Raw genomic sequence first — 18,413 nt, 5'->3', positions numbered from 1 at the left:
CTCGGAAGTAGCTAGCTAACGTTAGCTAGGTTTATTTTGCAGACATTTAAATTGGCTGATGTAGCTAGCTAGCTTTTAGAATAACATTTACATTAACTCGTTTTTAAACGACACTCAAAATGTCTAACTGTATCGCCCTTCAGACACAACTAACCTCGATCATGGAGGTTTTAGCCAAATCAGCGGTGGCAGAAATTGCCAAACTTATCGATGACAACTGTGCTGTATTACATTTCGAAATATCTCGGAAGCATAATGATAATGAAATTCTGCGGAGAAAACTGCTCCTGATTGAAAATGAACTGAAGATTGCGCGGATTCCACGACAAACTGGTGAGTACTGTACCAAATGGTGTGGTACGCAGAAGTTAACGTTACTGTTGTTAGCTAGTTAACGTTATCTCCAAAGTGCTCAGTCGTACAGGCTAGGCCTCTATTGTTATTTGTAGATAAGGCTATTCTAATACCTAGCTAAGTATTTATGTGGTTGTGTTTATTCAAGGAAAACATTAGATAGAGAAATATAGATGTTATTGGGCCGATTTTTGTTTTGAAATGTAGTTGTCAGGCTAACATTACCTACCAGCTAGCTCAGGACACCACAGAGCAGACGCTAGATAAGGTTCAGGAAACGTACCTCAATCCAGGGATGGAAGATGACGCTGTAATCCTAATTTTCCCATTATTAAAATGTTACATCGAAAATATTGTAATACTGCTATTTCTTTATTAAACTGCCTTTGTCGTCCCAATGTTAGTCTACCTAGGCTATAGCAGCCCATGGATTCCGTGAAAATACGACGCCTAGCGTTGAGGTGAGTAGCTACCTGAAGTGTTGTGGAATCCAATGGGTTGCTTTAGTCTAGCATGAGGACAAAAAGGACAGTTTCAGTAAAATCGATCAGTATTTCAGTCTTCTCAGTGTATAATTTTGGACAATTAGTAGTACAGCGCCATCTTCTATCCCTGGATTGAGGAACGTTGGTTAGAAAACTCGGGGCTCCCGAGTGGTGCAGCGGTCTAAGACACTGCATCTCAGTGCTTGAGGTGTCACTACAGACAACCCTGGTTCGAATCCAGGCTGTATCACAACTGGCTGTGATTGGGAGTCCCATAGGGCGGCGCACAATTTGTTCTAAACTGACTTGCCTAATTAAATAAAGGTTACACACACGTTTTCCGAACCATATCTCGCCGGGCTCCGGACCATACTGGAAAGATGTACTTACAGCGACCATAAATAAGGTCGGAATCTTATGGTTGCCTACCTGTCAAAAAATTACTACCAGAGAGTCCTGGGAGTGTCCTTTATGTCTGTAATAATTTGCTTTTCAGAGAAATACATGGACAGCTGTGCTTCAGACTGGAGACCCAGTCAGCGAGTAGATGAGGATGCGTTTGGGTCAGCTTTGGGAGAAGTCAAGGTCTGTGCTCCGTAGACTGATTCTTGTGTAGTTGAATCAGAGATTGATAGTATCGTATTCCTTTCGGCTCCAAGTAGACCGAAGGGCCTTGACGGTGCATGTCTGTTGAGTCCCTTTGCTCAACTAGGAGCCGAAAGGGACACAACATTTCTAGAAAACCCATAACCCAATGAAATATTACAGACTTGAAACCTGACAAATTGACAATGCATACTGTCTAATAGTTTCATTCTTCTAGTTTGCAGAGATAGAAACCCCTTTCATTAAGGTAGAGAGACAGGATGATGGATCATGGAGCAGGGAGCAACACAGAGAACCAAGTGGACAGGGTAACTGAATTCATTGGGCCATTGGACACGGCAACTGCATTCATTGGGCCATTGGACACGGCAACTGCATTCATTGGGCCATTGGACACGGCAACTGCATTCATTGGGCCATTGGACACGGCAACTGCATTCAATGGGCCATTGGACACGGCAACTGCATTCAATGGGCCATTGGACACGGCAACTGCATTCAATGGGCCATTGGACACGGCAACTGCATTCAATGGGCCATTGGACACGGCAACTGCATTCAATGGGCCATTGGACACGGCAACTGCATTCAATGGGCCATTGGACACGGCAACTGCATTCAATGGGCCATTGGACACGGCAACTGCGTTCAGTGGGCCATTGGACACGGCAACTGCATTCAGTGGGCCATTGGACAGGGAAACTGCATTCATCAGGCAGGGTAACTGCATTCATTGGGTTCATTAGACAGGCCTACTTCCTTTCAAAACACTGTCCCAAATGGTACCCTATTCCCTATAAGGTGCACTACTTTTGAACAGGGGCCCGTAAAGCTTGGATTAAATGGAGTGCACTATGTAGGGAATAGGGTGGGTTTGGGCTACTTTGTTTCCAAACAGTGTTCTACTGGCCATGGTGTTGAACCTTCATTTGATAACATTTGCTTTGCAATTATATATTTCTGGGACATATAAGAAGGGCATGCAATTCTTGACATACAGTAAGTAACTACAAATATCCTTTCTTTTGCTTTGCAATTATAACGATTGTCTTTGCACCTTCTATCTAGGAAACACCACATATGGCAATAATGCCATTCAGAAGCTTCCCATTGGGAATCATCAGGACTTGGAAGAAGAGGAGAATCAGGACCCACTGATCCTCCTGGAGGAGCAGCTGGCAGAAGGTCAAGAGAAGCTTAGTGAGCTGTGCCAGTCTCAGTCTGGGCACTGTGGCGAGGAGGAGACCAGTGTTCTAGAGTTTGTAATAAAGACTGAGAAGGAGGAAGAACATTCTGGATTCAGTCAGGCTGGATGTCAGAGGAGCACAGTAAAGCAGCAAAACCCCTTGAGCTCTGAGTTTGTAATGGATGAAAGAGACAGTCAACTGTGGTCATCTATAGTTCAAGGGAATGATGACATAGTCATAGAGACTGACTTTCCTGATTTCTCTTATGTAGCCGAGCAGTATTCAGAGAGTTTTCCAGATCGCTCCGAGGCACAGCCACAGCCCCTCTCTAGCCCAGTGGAAGGCCCTAGTAAATCAACCATCTCACCTTTACAGAGACCGTGCAATGGATCAATGTACAACAAAGTCTTTCAGAAAGAGAAAGTAAGTGCATCTCAGTCTGTGTCTAGTTCTTTTCAGTGCCGACCGCAGATCAACCATTCACAGCAGCAGACCAGGCAGAGAGATCAGGTGTTCTCCCAGAGGAATAATCACATCCCACCGTCCAGGCCTCAAGACACTGGACACACAGCAGAGCGAAGCTTTGGACTGGGTGACACTGACAGACCAACTGCCTCCCATTTAGGGATTCGATTGAACAATAACACTTTTACACCAGGTGGCCTCAGAAGCTTTACTATGCCTCATTATAATACTAAAAATCACTGGGGTACAGCCATAACAGAGAAGGTTTTCAGTTGCTCGCAGTGCGGCAAAAGTTTTAGTCGCTTGTCCTATCTCAAGATACATCAGCGAAGTCACACGGGAGAGAGGCCGTTTCGGTGCACCGTCTGCGGGAAGAGTTTTCACTGCTCCTCGCACCTGACTATACACCACCGCATTCACACGGGAGAGAGACCCTATAGCTGTGCCACTTGTGGGAAGAGGTTTACCCAGCAGAGCAGTCTCAAGACACACCAGAGTGTCCACAGTGGAGAGAGACCGTATGGTTGCTCTCAGTGTGGCAAAACTTTCACTCTTCTGCACCATCTGAAGCGGCACAGGATTATTCATGCTGGGTATAGCTGAGTGGGTTATTATAATAATAATAATAATAATAATAATAATAATTATTATTATTATTATTATTAAACCTCTATCCAGGAAGTCTGTAAATATGGTCCTCAAAGCTGAATTTAAGAGGAAGTTATTTGTTTTACTTTAGAAATTAAAATAGTTCAAGAAAAATTAGAACTGATGTTTTATGCTATTTTCAACACTACAGAAACATTTCATGAAATAAAATACACAGTGAATAGTTTTGCATCAGGCCTTTAAATAAACTATGAAAATCAGTACTCTCCATAATCAAGTATTCTGGCAAAATGTTTTATTACCTATTCATGTCATATAACAGTGGGTGTGTCCCAAATAGCACCATCTTCTCTATATAGTGCTCTAGTTTCGACCATGGCCCATAGACACACACAGTAGGCTGTGGCACCAATTAATAATCAGGGAAACCTTTGTAGAGTCTTCACTGCTGTATTGGATTGTGTAATTGTAAACAGTGTAAATCTCTACACACCAGAGGGCAGTGGTACTCAACTTTCAGAACAGAGCAAACTATTAGTCACCCAGTGCAGTTTTGCTACAGGAACTAACCCCCATTTGAAGTTCTCCTTTACTGTAATGGCGAACCACTCATTTCAGCAGAGAGGGGTCAAAGAGAATATAGAAAACTCTGGAGAGGTTGTCCTATTACAGAAATATTGGTGCTATGATGCTTTTCTAATAAGTAAGGGCTTTGCGGATATATACTGAACAAAAATATAAACGCAACATGCAACAATTTCAAAGATTTTACTGAGTTACAGTTTATAGAAGGAAATCAGTCAATTGAAATAAATTCATTGGGGCTCTAATGTATGGATTTCACATCACTTAGCAGGGGCGCAGCCATGGGTGGGCCTGGGAAGACATAGGCCCACCCACTGGGGAGCTAGGCCCAGCCAATCAGAATTAGTTTTTCCCCAGAAACTGGCTTTATTATAGACAGAAATACTCCTCAGCAACCCCCTCCTCAGACGATCCCGCAGGTGAAGAAGCAGGATGCGGAGGTCCTGGGCTGACGTGGTTACACGTTGTCTGTGGTTGGGAGGCCGGTTGGATGTACTGTCAAATTCTCTAAAATGACGTTGGAGGTGGCTTGTGATAGAGAAATTAACATTCAATTCTCTGGCAACAGCTTTTATTTTTTGTTCAGTATACATTTGAAAAGTTACAGTATGATCTGAAGCTGCTGTTTTAAGCATGGCAGAGTAACTTTGCAACAGTTAACTTCATGACTAGCCTGGGTACCAGTCTGTTTACCAAACGTTCCACTCCTTGTCATATGCCATGGAGTATAAAGAGTGGAACAAACAGACTGGTACCCAGGCTACGACATGGCTCAATGTTGACGTGGCTATGTATGTGTGCATAGTTTCACGTCTCTGGGGCGGAACCTTTAGTACACAGCAGACACAGTATACATGCCCTTTACAGAGCAAATAAAGTCCTGAGCATTCATCCCCATTTACAAACACTGATGTCACTTCCTGATTACTGTTCCTGCTCCCACCGGAGTACGGTGAAGATGCCTCTGGACGCTGATCCAGTTTAGCATTTTCCCCACCAATGGTTAAGGTTAGGATTGGGGAAGGGGAAGCTGATCTTTGAGTTGTACCTAGGGGAAACTTTACCCCAGAGTGCTTCAACTACAGCTTCTAGCCTTGCCAAGAAACAGCTCCTAGCCTGGTAAAAGACCAGCAGCTCCAAGCCTGGTAAAGGACCAGCAGCTCAAAGCCTGGTAAAAGACCAGCAGCTCGAAGCCTGGTAAAAGACCAGCAGCTCGAAGCCTGGTAAAAGACCAGCAGCTCCAAGCCTGGTAAAAGACCAGCAGCTCAAAGCCTGGTAAAAGGACTAGCTCCAAGCCTGGTAAAGGACCAGCAGCTCAAAGCCTGGTAAAAGACCAGCAGCTCCAAGCCTGGTAAAGGACCAGCAGCTCAAAGCCTGGTAAAGGACCAGCAGCTCAAAGCCTGGTAAAAGACCAGCAGCTCAAAGCCTGGTAAAGCTCCTATCTCCTAGCCTGGGGAAGGACCAAATCCTGTAGTTGATTCTGACTATTTGTGAAGGTTGCAGAAATATTTGTCACTTGCATTGATAAGAAATAGGAAATGGATGTTTCTTGACTATTGGGGTCAGTAATTGATCTAAAAGTGTCATACAGTTGATACCTATTCTGGGCATCACCCCCAGATTTAGTCTGTGTTCCCCTGCTCTGACGTTGCTGACTCATGCCAGTTCTTACAACAGGTATTTTACGTATCAGTGTTTATAACAATCTGGTGCCTGACTGCGCAGTCTGACATGGCACGCAACCATTGGTTGATGCGTGCAACGTCTGAGCAGGGAAATGCGACCTTTGTGTTATTTTACAATTAAGGTGATGCTAGTTTTAAAAAGAAACTAGGTTTGGTTGAACTTGATTTAGGTCTTGACAGCACAATTCTCAAGTGCAGTCATACTTTACACATTAGGCATAAGACAAAAAGGGTTAATTATGATAGGAGGATCTGGGTCACATCCCAAATGGCACCCAATTCCCTATATAGGGAACACGTCAAAAGCAGTGCACTATATAGGGAATAGGGTGCCATTTGGGACACAACCCCTGCTCTTAAAGGGACGGGGAGGACAGCTTGTAAAACGTAGAACCTACTCATGGCCTTGTATGGGTATATATAAGAAAACATTGCGCTGACGTCATGGAAATTGCTAGCTGGAGGTGCAACATGGCATTCAAATATGTTGGGTGAGAAAGTGGTAAAGAGCTTCCTGGATTGGCGCTTGTGGTGAGACAACACAGTAATTCTACAGACATAGAAAACAAGTAGCACTTGAACACCACAGTCCATCAAGTTGATTCAGTTTATTGTGACAGTAAGACTTGAGTATAGCACCAACAAAATACCCTATATTCACCTTTCAATCCCCATCGATACACACATTCATGAGCATTCTTATAAGGCAAAGCTAAAACCTCCCGCCGTTTGGAAGGTCAAATAATCTAGTTTAACCCCTTGTAAGACATTGACTAAAAAGCATACATTACACAATAAAAAGTGCTTCTATAAATAAGTATTAAAAATATACAGAGAACATAATTGTTAGTATACCAACACACTGCTACTTTACAGCACGTTACAGTCAGTGCTCTAAATTCAAACGTCATTGGTAGCACTGGTGCTCCCAACTTTAAAAAGTTAGAAGCACAACATTTTTTTAAGAGCATATAGCCTATATTAACTCTGTTTACTTCCGAAGCACGTTGTGCCCTAGATACGAATATGTTATGCTTTAAATACATTGGTTTATTATTTAAAGCTAAAATGTTGATACAAATACTGGTCATGTGGGGAATATAAGGTTTCTACATTATGTAAAAGCACTATTTTCTCATTGAGATGCATTACATTGAAAATTGTACAGTGTCTCTTTAAGAGCGTCAAGTTTGTGATGACTACATGCAAGAGATCTGACCTTCATGGTTTTGACTAGAAAGGGGTACGGCCATTACCGGAAGTGACTTTTTCATAGCCGGTTAGTAGAACGTATGCAGAAAGTTAGGGAGAAAATAAAGAAATAAAAAAATGCAGCAAGTTAGGATACCTAACGTGGTTGATTACGATACTTAGGTTAAGGGTATAACATGGCTAGGGTTAGCTCAAATGCTCTCCTAACCTGCTGCATAAAGTCACTCTAGTCACAACTGTCATTCACTCATTGCTATGATCACAGAGTTTCTAATCTCAGAGAGGCACAACATTGTGATGCTTCGCAAAGCCGACTCAACAGACCAGACTGGGGTTTGGGAAATCAATGAGAGAAGTGGAAAATTCTTCCTTAGTTGTTCATTTTCTAGATTTTCAATCTAGATTCGAGCCAATGTTTTAAGTAGCTGAACATGTCATAACCTTGTGAAAGTGACAAACTGGCACGTTTTCATTTATATCGAAGGAGTGTCTTTGATTTGACGGGATGCAAATGCACAGTTCAGTGCAACGACAGTTCGACCCAATGATGTGTTTCTGCACATGAGTTTAGCTAGCTAACTTTGCCAGGACATCGCATAACTACATGCGTGATCTAGGATTTCTATTGGAGAAGCAGTTTCTAGGCATCTTCATACTAAACTATCTTTACTAGAATCACTGATCTCCTGAAGAAGCTATCCCTTTTCCTTTCTTTCTGTGCTCCAAAATTAAAACTGCAGTTCGCACAGCTAAATATTTTGTTGCATATGCGACCAAATTGGTCGCACTTTAGAGCCCACTATATTATGGGAACACCCTTACGTTTTGGTAATTTACTTCACCTATATCATCTAATTTTAAAATCTACATATTAGTCACACTTGTTAAGGAATGTACAACGTGCAAGTATTTCTGAACTGAACAAAAATAAATATAAAGTTAATTTAATGTATTATTGTCAGTCTGGGTCAATTCACCTCAATACAGCTCTATATTTATAAAGGTTTAGTGCAGGGCTCATAAATAATAGTACTTTACTCGGAATTGTCATGTTTTCATAACAAACATTAAACAATGATTCACATTGTCAACAAACAGCTACCTTGAAGAATGTTAAAGTACAGAAAAAGAACAGCTTGGCTTGGCCAGACCCCCCCCCCCCCACACACACACACACACCCACACACCACACACACACACACGGTGTAACCAGGGTCAGTCAGAGTTATCAGGCGTCGTTATTGTTGTGCTCTATGTGGGTCACCATGTTGGACACCAGTCTCTCTAGCTGCTTTGCCCTCAGCTGGCCTGTCTCCAGGACCTCCTCGTGGTTGGCCTTCTCCTGGCTGTCGTAGTCCATCACAGCCTGGTTGGTGATCAGGGACAGGGCGAACACACGCATCCCACAGTGACGCGCTACAATCACCTCGTGCACCGTACTCATGCCTAGAATAACGAGAAAGGGGAGGACAAAAGCAATGCACTAACTGACAATGTAATTCAAAAGTTGCAGAGTTGCATTCTTCATAATTCTGCATGAAATGCTGCAAGAGCAAACTACAAGAACAACGGAGTGCTTGCAAAAGTGTTGTTATGGCAGTGGAAGAAGTTTAGAAGTTTAAATTGTTGCTAGAGTAGAAGATGATTGTAGTAGTGCTGAGGTGTTGTGATAACTTGGTTTAGCTGCTCCAGGACTCACCCACAGCGTCAGCCCCCAGTCTGTTCATCATACGACACTCAGCGATGGTTTCGAACGAGGGCCCGCCCAGGACGCAGTAAACTCCCTCTCTCAGGAAGTCACCAAAGCCAAGCTCCGCCCCCACACCTTGTGCCAGCTGCAGAAGTTCCCTGTCATACGCATCAGACATGGAGGGGAACCGAACCCCGAACCTAAGAGGAGAAGGTAGCAAGTTAACCAAACCTGTTTTCAGTCCCTGATAAACCAGTCGTGGAAAAAGGGTACACACCCCAAAAACGTTGCCTAGTAATTACATTTGCTTAATTCAAGTAAAACAGGCATTTTTGGGCATCGGCACCCTTTTTAATATGCAATTCCGCAATCACCCTATTGTACGTCCCTAACCGTTCCCTATATACATAACCACACACCTCTCATCATTGGGTCCTGCCAGTGGGTTGTTCCCAGCGAACCCAGGCATGTTGATGTGGTCTTTGATGATCATGATGTCCCCAACCTTGTAGTCCTGATTGAGGCCTCCAGCTGCATTGGTCAGGATGACAGTCTCCACACCCAGCAGCTTGAAAATCCGCATGGGCATTGTTACCTGCAATATTTGGGTATTTAAATTGTAATTGTTTATAAAGTTTTTTTTTAACACATGAAGATTAGCTGACGCCGTGGCATCAGCTAATGGGGATCCTATTAACATTCAAATGCACAGCCAGCTATACTGTGAAATACGATGCGAAGAATAGAGTTCAGGTAGGCCTCTGCACTTCAGCAAACAAAAGTAAGTAAGAGAGGTGCTCAAAAAGAATGACAGGAATCCAGGGCTTAAATAACACACAAAAACACTCAAAACAGGCGGTGATATATACAGTGCCTACAGGAAGTACTCATACCCCTTGACTGATACAACATTTTGTTGTGATACAGCCTGAAATCAAAATGGGGGACAAAAAAAACAATTCTCACCCATCTACACACAATACCCCATAATGACAAAGTGAAGACATATTTTAGAAATGTTTTGCAAATTTGTTAAATGAAATACAGAAATATCTTATTTACATAAGTATTCAAACCTTTGGCAGTGAATAATTTGGCAGCGGCCAAGCACAACTCCAACACCATCATTAAGTTTGCCGACGACACAACAGTGATAGGCCTGATCACCAACAACGATGAGACAGCCTATAGGGAGGAGGTCAGAGACCTGGCAGTGTGATGCCAGGACAACAACCTCTTCCTCAACATGATCAAGACATGGGAGATGATTATGGACTACAGAAAAAGGAGGACCGAGCACGCCCCCTTTCTCATCGACGGGGCTGTAGTGGAGCAGGTTGAGAGCTTCAAGTGGTACCGGAGCGCCAAGTCTAGGTCTGAAAGGCTTCTTAACAGCTTCTACCCCCCAAGCCATAAGCCTCCTGAACAGCTTATTAAAATGCTACCTGGACAATTTCATTGACACCACCCCCCATTTTTACGCTGCTGCTACTCTCTGTTTATTATCTATGCATAGTCACTTTACCTCCACCTACATGTACATATTACCTCAATTACCTCGACTAACCTGTTCCCCCGCACATTGACTCTGTACCGGTACCCCCTGTATATAGCCTCCACTTTGACTCTGTACCGGTACCCCCTGTATATAGCCTCCACATTGACTCTGTACCGGTACCCCCTGTATATAGCCTCCACATTGACTCTGTACCGGTACCCCCTGTATATAGCCTCCACATTGACTCTGTACCGGTACCCCCTGTATATAGCCTCCACATTGACTCTGTACCGGTACCCCCTGTATATAGCCTCCACATTGACTCTGTACCGGTACCCCCTGTATATAGCCTCCACATTGACTCTGTACCGGTACCCCCTATATATAGCCTACACATTGACTCTGTACCGGTACCTCCTGTATATAGCCTCCACATTGACTCTGTACCGGTACCCCCTGTATATAGCCTCCACATTGACTCTGTACCGGTACCCCCTGTATATAGCCTCGACATTGACTCTGTACCGGTACCCCCTATATATAGCCTACACATTGACTCTGTACCGGTACCTCCTGTATATAGCCTCCACATTGACTCTGTACCGGTACCCCCTGTATATAGCCTCCACATTGACTCTGTACCGGTACCCCCTGTATATAGCCTCCACATTGACTCTGTACCGGTACCCCCTGTATATAGCCTACATGTTGACTCTGTACCAGTACCTCCTGTATATAACCTCCACGTTGACTCTGTACTGGTACCTCCTGTATATAGCCTCCACATTGACTCTGTACCGGTACCTCCTGTATATAGCCTCCACGTTGACTCTGTACTGGTACCTCCTGTATATAGCCTCCACGTTGACTCTGTACCGGTACCTCCTGTATATAACCTCCACGTTGACTCTGTCCCGGTACCCTCCTGTATATAGCCTCCACGTTGACTGTGTACCGGTACCCCCTGTATATAGCCTCCACATTGACTCTGTACCGGTACCACCTGTATATAGCCTCCACATTGACTCTGTACCGGTACCCCCTGTATATAGCCTCCACATTGACTCTGTACCGGTACCCCCTGTATATAGCCTCCACATTGACTCTGTACCGGTACCCCCTGTATATAGCCTCCACATTGACTCTGTACCGGTACCCCCTGTATATAGCCTCCACATTGACTCTGTACTGGTACCACCTGTATATAGTCTCCACATTGACTCTGTACCGGTACCCCCTGTATATAGCCTCCACATTGACTCTTTACCGGTACCCCCTGTATATAGCCTCCACATTGACTCTTTACCGGTACCCCCTATATATAGCCTACACATTGACTCTTTACCGTAACACCCTGTATATAGCCTCCACATTGACTCTGTACCGGTACCCCCTGTATATAGCCTCCACATTGACTCTGTACCGGTACCCCCTGTATATAGCCTCCACATTGACTCTGTACCGTAACACCCTGTATATAGCCTCCACATTGACTCTGTACCGTAACACCCTGTATATAGCCTCCACATTGACTCTGTACCGTAATACCCTGTATATAGCCTCCACATTGACTCTGTACCGGTACCCCCTGTATATAGCCTCCACATTGACTCTGTACCGTAATACCCTGTATATAGCCTCCACATTGACTCTGTACCGTAATACCCTGTATATAGCCTCCACATTGACTCTGTACCGTAATACCCTGTATATAGCCTCCACATTGACTCTGTACCGTAACACCCTGTATATAGCCTCCACATTGACTCTGTATCGTAATACCCTGTATATAGCCTCCACATTGACTCTGTACCGTAATACCCTGTATATAGCCTCCACATTGACTCTGTACCGTAATACCCTGTATATAGCCTCCACATTGACTCTGTACCGTAATACCCTGTATATAGCCTCCACATTGACTCTGTACCGTAATACCCTGTATATAGCCTCCACATTGACTCTGTACCGTAATACCCTGTATATAGCCTCCACATTGACTCTGTACCGTAATACCCTGTATATAGCCTCCACATTGACTCTGTACCGTAATACCCTGTATATAGCCTCCACATTGACTCTGTACCGTAATACCCTGTATATAGCCTCCACATTGACTCTGTACCGTAACACCCTGTATATAGCCTCCACATTGACTCTGTACCGTAATACCCTGTATATAGCCTCCACATTGACTCTGTACCGTAACACCCTGTATATAGCCTCCACATTGACTCTGTACCGGTACCTCCTGTATATAGCCTCCACATTGACTCTGTACCGTAATACCCTGTATATAGCCTCCACATTGACTCTGTACCGTAATACCCTGTATATAGCCTCCACATTGACTCTGTACCGTAATACCCTGTATATAGCCTCCACATTGACTCTGTACCGTAATACCCTGTATATAGCCTCCACGTTGACTCTGTACCGTAACACCCTGTATATAGCCTCCACATTGACTCTGTACCGTAACACCCTGTATATAGCCTCCACATTGACTCTGTACCGTAATACCCTGTATATAGCCTCCACATTGACTCTGTACCGTAATACCCTGTATATAGCCTCCACATTGACTCTGTACCGTAATACCCTGTATATAGCCTCCACGTTGACTGTACCGTAACACCCTGTATATAGCCTCCACATTGACTCTGTACCGTAATACCCTGTATATAGCCTCCACAATGACTCTGTACCGTAATACCCTGTATATAGCCTCCACATTGACTCTGTACCGTAATACCCTGTATATAGCCTCCACGTTGACTCTGTACCGTAACACCCTGTATATAGCCTCCACATTGACTCTGTACCGTAATACCCTGTATATAGCCTCCACATTGACTCTGTACCGTAACACCCTGTATATAACCTCCACATTGACTCTGTACCGTAATACCCTGTATATAGCCTCCACATTGACTCTGTACCGTAATACCCTGTATATAGCCTCCACATTGACTCTGTACCGTAACACCCTGTATATAGCCTCCACGTTGACTCTGTACCGTAACACCCTGTATATAGCCTCCACGTTGACTCTGTACCGTAACACCCTGTATATAGCCTCCACGTTGACTCTGTACCGTAACACCCTGTATATAACCTCCACATTGACTCTGTACCGTAATACCCTGTATATAGCCTCCACGTTGACTCTGTACCGTAACACCCTGTATATAGCCTCCACATTGACTCTGTACCGTAATACCCTGTATATAGCCTCCACATTGACTCTGTACCGTAATACCCTGTATATAGCCTCCACATTGACTCTGTACCGTAATACCCTGTATATAGCCTCCACATTGACTCTGTACCGTAATACCCTGTATATAGCCTCGCTACTGTTATTTTTCTTTTTTTTCGTATTTTTTTCTTATTTATTTTTTACTTCAGTTAATTTTAGTAAATACTTTAACACTTTTTTCTTAAAACTGCTATGTTGGTTAAGGGCTTGTAAGTAAGCATTTTACTCTAATACACCTGTTGTATTCGGCGCATGTGACATAAAATGTGATTTGATTACAGCAGTGAGTCTTTCTGGTTAAGTCTTTAAGAGCTTTTCACACCTGGATTGTACAATATTTTGTACATTATTTTCAAGACGATTTAAGTCAAAACTGTAACTAGGCCACTCAGGACCGTTCAATGTCATCTTGGTAAGCAACTCCAGTGGATGTTTGGCCTTGTATTTTTAGGTTATTGTCCTGCTGAAAGGTGAATTTGTCTCCCAGTGTCTGGTGGACAGCAGACAAACAGGTTTTCATCTAGGATTTTGCCTGTGCTTAGCTACTGTATATACTTTTTTTTTTTACTCATCTACCAATAGGTGCCCTTCTTTGCGAAGCATTGGAAAACCTCCCTGGTCTTTGTGGTTGACTCTGTGTTTGAAATTCCACTGTTCGACTGAGGGATCTTACAGATAAATGTATGTGTGGGGTCTGTATGTGTGGGGTCTGTACCCCACAATTATCTGTAAGATCCCTCAGTCGAACAGTGGAAGATGAGGTAGTCATTCGAAAATTATGTTAAACACTATTATGACACATTGTTAACATATGTTAACATTGCCAAAGCAAGTGAGGTAGATAATAAACAAAAGTGAAATAAACAATACAAATGAACAGTAAACATTACACTCACAGAAGTTCCAAAAGAATAAAGACCTTACAAATGTCATATTATGTATATATAGTGTTGTAACAATGCTCTCTCTCTCTCTCTCTCTCTCTCTCTCTCTCTCTCTCTCTCTCTCTCTCTCTCTCTCTCTCTCTCTCTCTCTCTCTCTCTCTCTCTCTCTCTCTAGACCATTTGTACATTGTGTGGGGTATATATATATATACACAAATAAACATCAACAAACCTTATGGATGGGGTATCCCTCATAGAGATGGAATCTTCCCTGCATACAAACACATGCTTTCCCTTTCAGCTTGCCAAACACCAACCTGCCAGCATGACCATGCACTGGAACACACAAAAACCAGTTAGATCAGTACACACACACACACTGTGTATTAGAGATAAGTATACATGCATAACACGCATACAAAACTACACACCTGTGCTCTGGGGAAAGTTAGGAATGTCGCTGTATTTAAATGCCATCTGGTCTTTCAGCATTTCTGCCAAGCCTCCCAGGCCTGAGCCACAAACTATCCCCACCAGGGGGCGTATCTCTGTACGGGACAGGAGCCATTCAGCTGTAGCACTGCACTCCTCAAAGCTGCACCTGAGAGAGAGAGAAAAAGAGAGAGAGATCATTACCACAGTGTATATAGACATAATATGACATTTGAAATGTTTATTATTTTGGAACTTTGTAAGTGCAATGTTTACTGTACATTTTTTATTTTTTTATTTCACTTCTGTTTATTATATTTTTCACTTGCTTTGGCAATGTTAACATATGTTTCCCATGCCAATAAAGCCCCTTAAATTGAAATTGAAATGAAAATAGAAATGTAATTGACAGAGGGAGTGAGGTGGGAAATGTGTGGGAAAACAGCCTCATAGTAAGAAACAGCGAGATAGGCATTTCCATCTGTCGTCATGGCCCAAATGGCACCCTATGCCTTACATAGTGCACTACTTTTGACCGGAGTCCTATGAGCCCTGGTTAAAAGTAGTGCATTATAAAGGGAATAGGGTGCCATTTGGGTCAGCTCCTAAGTGTGAGTTAAAGCGGTGGAGCGAGAAGGGAATTGGGAAACAGCTGTGTCTGAAGAAGCAGCCTTTTATTATGTAATATAACATCACAACAAGATTACCACTGAGAACATTTACCAAGGACTTCCCACACACGCACGCTCTCGCCTATTGTAAATCATCTTCATCTGATTCTCGATTAACAGTAAAAGGGTACTACCAGCATCCACAATGTTAACACACCCCATGGCATGTGTAGGTCTAGTAACAGATTCCTTCATGGGGCTGGGCTACGTGACGAACCAAGCGCACAAAGTTACGGCTACATTTTCCATGTTGAGGAATTTCCGCTGCCCAGTAAAAGATGTCCTTTTAACCATTAATTTAGCGCCTGTCACCAGGTAAAACTGCTCTTCCAAGAAAAACGCTTGAGAAATTAACCTAGGACTGGACCAAAAATAATAACAAAATATAGCAGGTCTACAGAAGCGCAAAAGACCACAACCTTCCGTTAAACACGCACATTCATCTATATTAGTCCACACTCACTCATAACATTAAACAATTCCATACAGCACCATATAAGGTTCACAATTACTATTACTGATGCTTCTGATATCTGAATCCGCAGCTATAATTAACAGTGGATATAGTAGGAAAACACGTACCCCACTGTAGATTCTGGATACATGATGATGCTCCTGCAAGTTGCCAAAAATTACTTTTCAAATAAATTATGGACCGACTAACTGACCTGACAAGTTTGGATAGCCTCAATGAGACTAAATGTGTGAAACGTTTGTAAAGAGATAAATAGGCCTATTTAAATAATAGCCAACTCAACTCAGTGCTGACGCTTCTAAAAGTTTCGGGAAGTTTACTTTGAGTGTATATAAACCTCCTTCCACACGAGCCACATCCCGGTGTGACGTACGGTGACAGCTCGCGCTCCTATTGGACTGTCACGCGGGTGTTGTTCGGATGATGATGCCGCAATTGCTCTTGGTGATTTCAAAACAACTCGGAAACTCGAGCTTCCTATTGGTTCATTCAGTTTACAAGTAGGAAACTCGGAGCTTATGCCGTGTTCAATACAACTCGGAAACAAGGAACCTGAGTTAAAATTTGAAATATATACACTACCTTTCAAAAGATTAAGAACACCTACTCATTCAAGGGTTTTTCTCTATTTTTACTATTTTCTACATTGTAGTATAATAGTGAAGACATCAACACTATGAAATAACACATATGGAATCATGTAGTAACCAAAAAAGTGTTTAACAAATCAAAATATATTATATATTTGAGATTCTTCAAATAGTCACCCTTTGCCTTGATGACAGCTTTTCACACTCTTGGCATTCTCTCAACCAGCTGGAATGCACCTGGAATGCTTTTCCAACAGTCTTGAAGGAGTTCCCACATATGCTGAGCACTTGTTGGCTGATGTTACTTCACTCTGCGTTCCGACACATCCCAAACTATCTCAATTTGGTTGAGGTTGGGGGATTGTGGAGGCCAGGTCATCTGATGCAGCACTCCATCACTCTCCTTCTTGGTAAAATAGCCCTTATACAGCCTGCAGGTGTGTTGGGTCATTGTCCTGTTGAAAAACAAATGATAGTCCCACGTTAACCCAAACCAGATGGGATGGCTTATCGCTGCAGAATGCTGTGGTAGCCATGCTGGTTAAGTGTGCCTTGAAGTCTAAATAAATCACAGACAGTGTCACCAGCAAAGCACCATCACACAATCACACCTCCTCCATGCTTTACGGTGGGAAATACACATGCGGAGATCATCCGTTCACCTACACTGCGCCTCACAAAGACATGGCAGCTGGAACCAAAAATCTCCAATTTGGACTCCAGACCAAAGGACAAATTTCCACCGGTCTAATGTCCGTTGCTCGTGTTTCTTGGCCCAAGAAAGTCTCTTCTTCTTATTGGTGTCCTTTAGTAGTGGTTTCTTTGCAGCATTTCGACCATGAAGGCCTGATTCACAGTCTCCGCTGAACAGTTGATGTTGAGATGTGTCTGTTACTTGAACTCTGTGAAGCATTTATTTGGGATGCAATTTCTGAGGCTGGTAACTCTAATGAACTTGTCCTCAGCAGCAGAGGTAACTCTGGGTCTTCCATTCCTGTGGCGGTCCTCATGAGAGCTAGTTTCATCATAGCACTTGATGGTTTTTGTGACTGCACTTGAAGAAACGTTCAAATTTCTAGAATTTTTATGTATTGACTGACTTAAAGTAATGATGGACTGTCGTTTCTCTTTGCTTATTTGAGCTGTTCTTGCCATAATATGGACTTGTTATTTTACCAAATAGGGATATCTTCTGTGTATACCCCCCCACCCCACAACACACCTTGTCACAACACAACTGATTGGCTCAAATGCATTTAGAAGGAAAGAAATTCCACAAATTAACTTTTAAGAAGGCACACATGTTAATTGAAATGCATTCCAGGTGACTACCTCATGAAGCTGGTTGAGAGAATGCCATGAGTGTGCAAAGCTGTCATCAAGGCAAAGGGTGGCTATTTGAAGAATCTCAAATCTAAAATATATTTTGATTTGTTAAACACTTTTTTGGTAACTACATGATTCTGTATGTGTTATTTCATAGTTTTGATGTCTTCACTATTATTCTACAATGTAGAAAATAGTAAAAATAAAGAAAAACCCTTGAATGAGTAGGTGTTCTAAAACTTTTGACCGGTAGTGTATATATATTTTTTACTATACAAAACATCCACATACAAACAACAACATACAGCCGGACACAAACATTGACAACATCACCCCTGCCCAGACCCACCTGCTCACACCCCCATCTCCACCGCCCCTATCACTCTCCTCCACATGG

General features: G+C 43.0%; 2 protein-coding genes across 5 annotated transcripts; one reads left to right on the top strand and one right to left on the bottom strand.

Moving 5' to 3' along the window:
• On the top strand, nucleotides 1-3,978 carry LOC115157507 (zinc finger protein 260). Of its 4 annotated transcripts, XM_029705822.1 has the most exons (6): nucleotides 1-333; nucleotides 759-815; nucleotides 1,336-1,424; nucleotides 1,663-1,753; nucleotides 2,514-3,705; nucleotides 3,748-3,978. In XM_029705822.1, exons 3-5 carry the CDS (start codon nucleotides 1,344-1,346, stop codon nucleotides 3,698-3,700), a joined length of 1,359 nt encoding a protein of 452 aa, XP_029561682.1. In that variant the 5' UTR covers nucleotides 1-333; nucleotides 759-815; nucleotides 1,336-1,343; the 3' UTR covers nucleotides 3,701-3,705; nucleotides 3,748-3,978. The 4 variants fall into 4 exon arrangements, with proteins under 4 accessions (XP_029561682.1, XP_029561681.1, XP_029561680.1 ...); XM_029705821.1 differs by lacking the exon at nucleotides 759-815; XM_029705820.1 differs by lacking the exons at nucleotides 1-333; nucleotides 759-815 and having other exon boundaries at nucleotides 1,663-2,165; nucleotides 3,751-3,978.
• Nucleotides 3,979-6,565: 2,587 nt separating this feature from the next.
• Nucleotides 6,566-16,442, bottom strand: LOC115157506 (purine nucleoside phosphorylase). The gene is made up of 6 exons (XM_029705817.1): nucleotides 16,208-16,442; nucleotides 14,954-15,123; nucleotides 14,755-14,858; nucleotides 9,298-9,473; nucleotides 8,888-9,078; nucleotides 6,566-8,634 (listed from the first exon to the last, which is right to left on the bottom strand). The coding sequence occupies exons 1-6, from the start codon at nucleotides 16,228-16,230 to the stop codon at nucleotides 8,417-8,419; spliced, it is 882 nt and encodes a 293-aa protein (XP_029561677.1). The 5' UTR covers nucleotides 16,231-16,442; the 3' UTR covers nucleotides 6,566-8,416.
• Nucleotides 16,443-18,413: the final 1,971 nt, after the last annotated feature.

Source organism: Salmo trutta, chromosome 21, assembly GCF_901001165.1.
Source record: "Salmo trutta chromosome 21, fSalTru1.1, whole genome shotgun sequence".
Classification (NCBI taxonomy): Eukaryota; Metazoa; Chordata; class Actinopteri; order Salmoniformes; family Salmonidae; genus Salmo; species Salmo trutta.
This window is presented reverse-complemented; position numbering and strand designations above follow the sequence as displayed.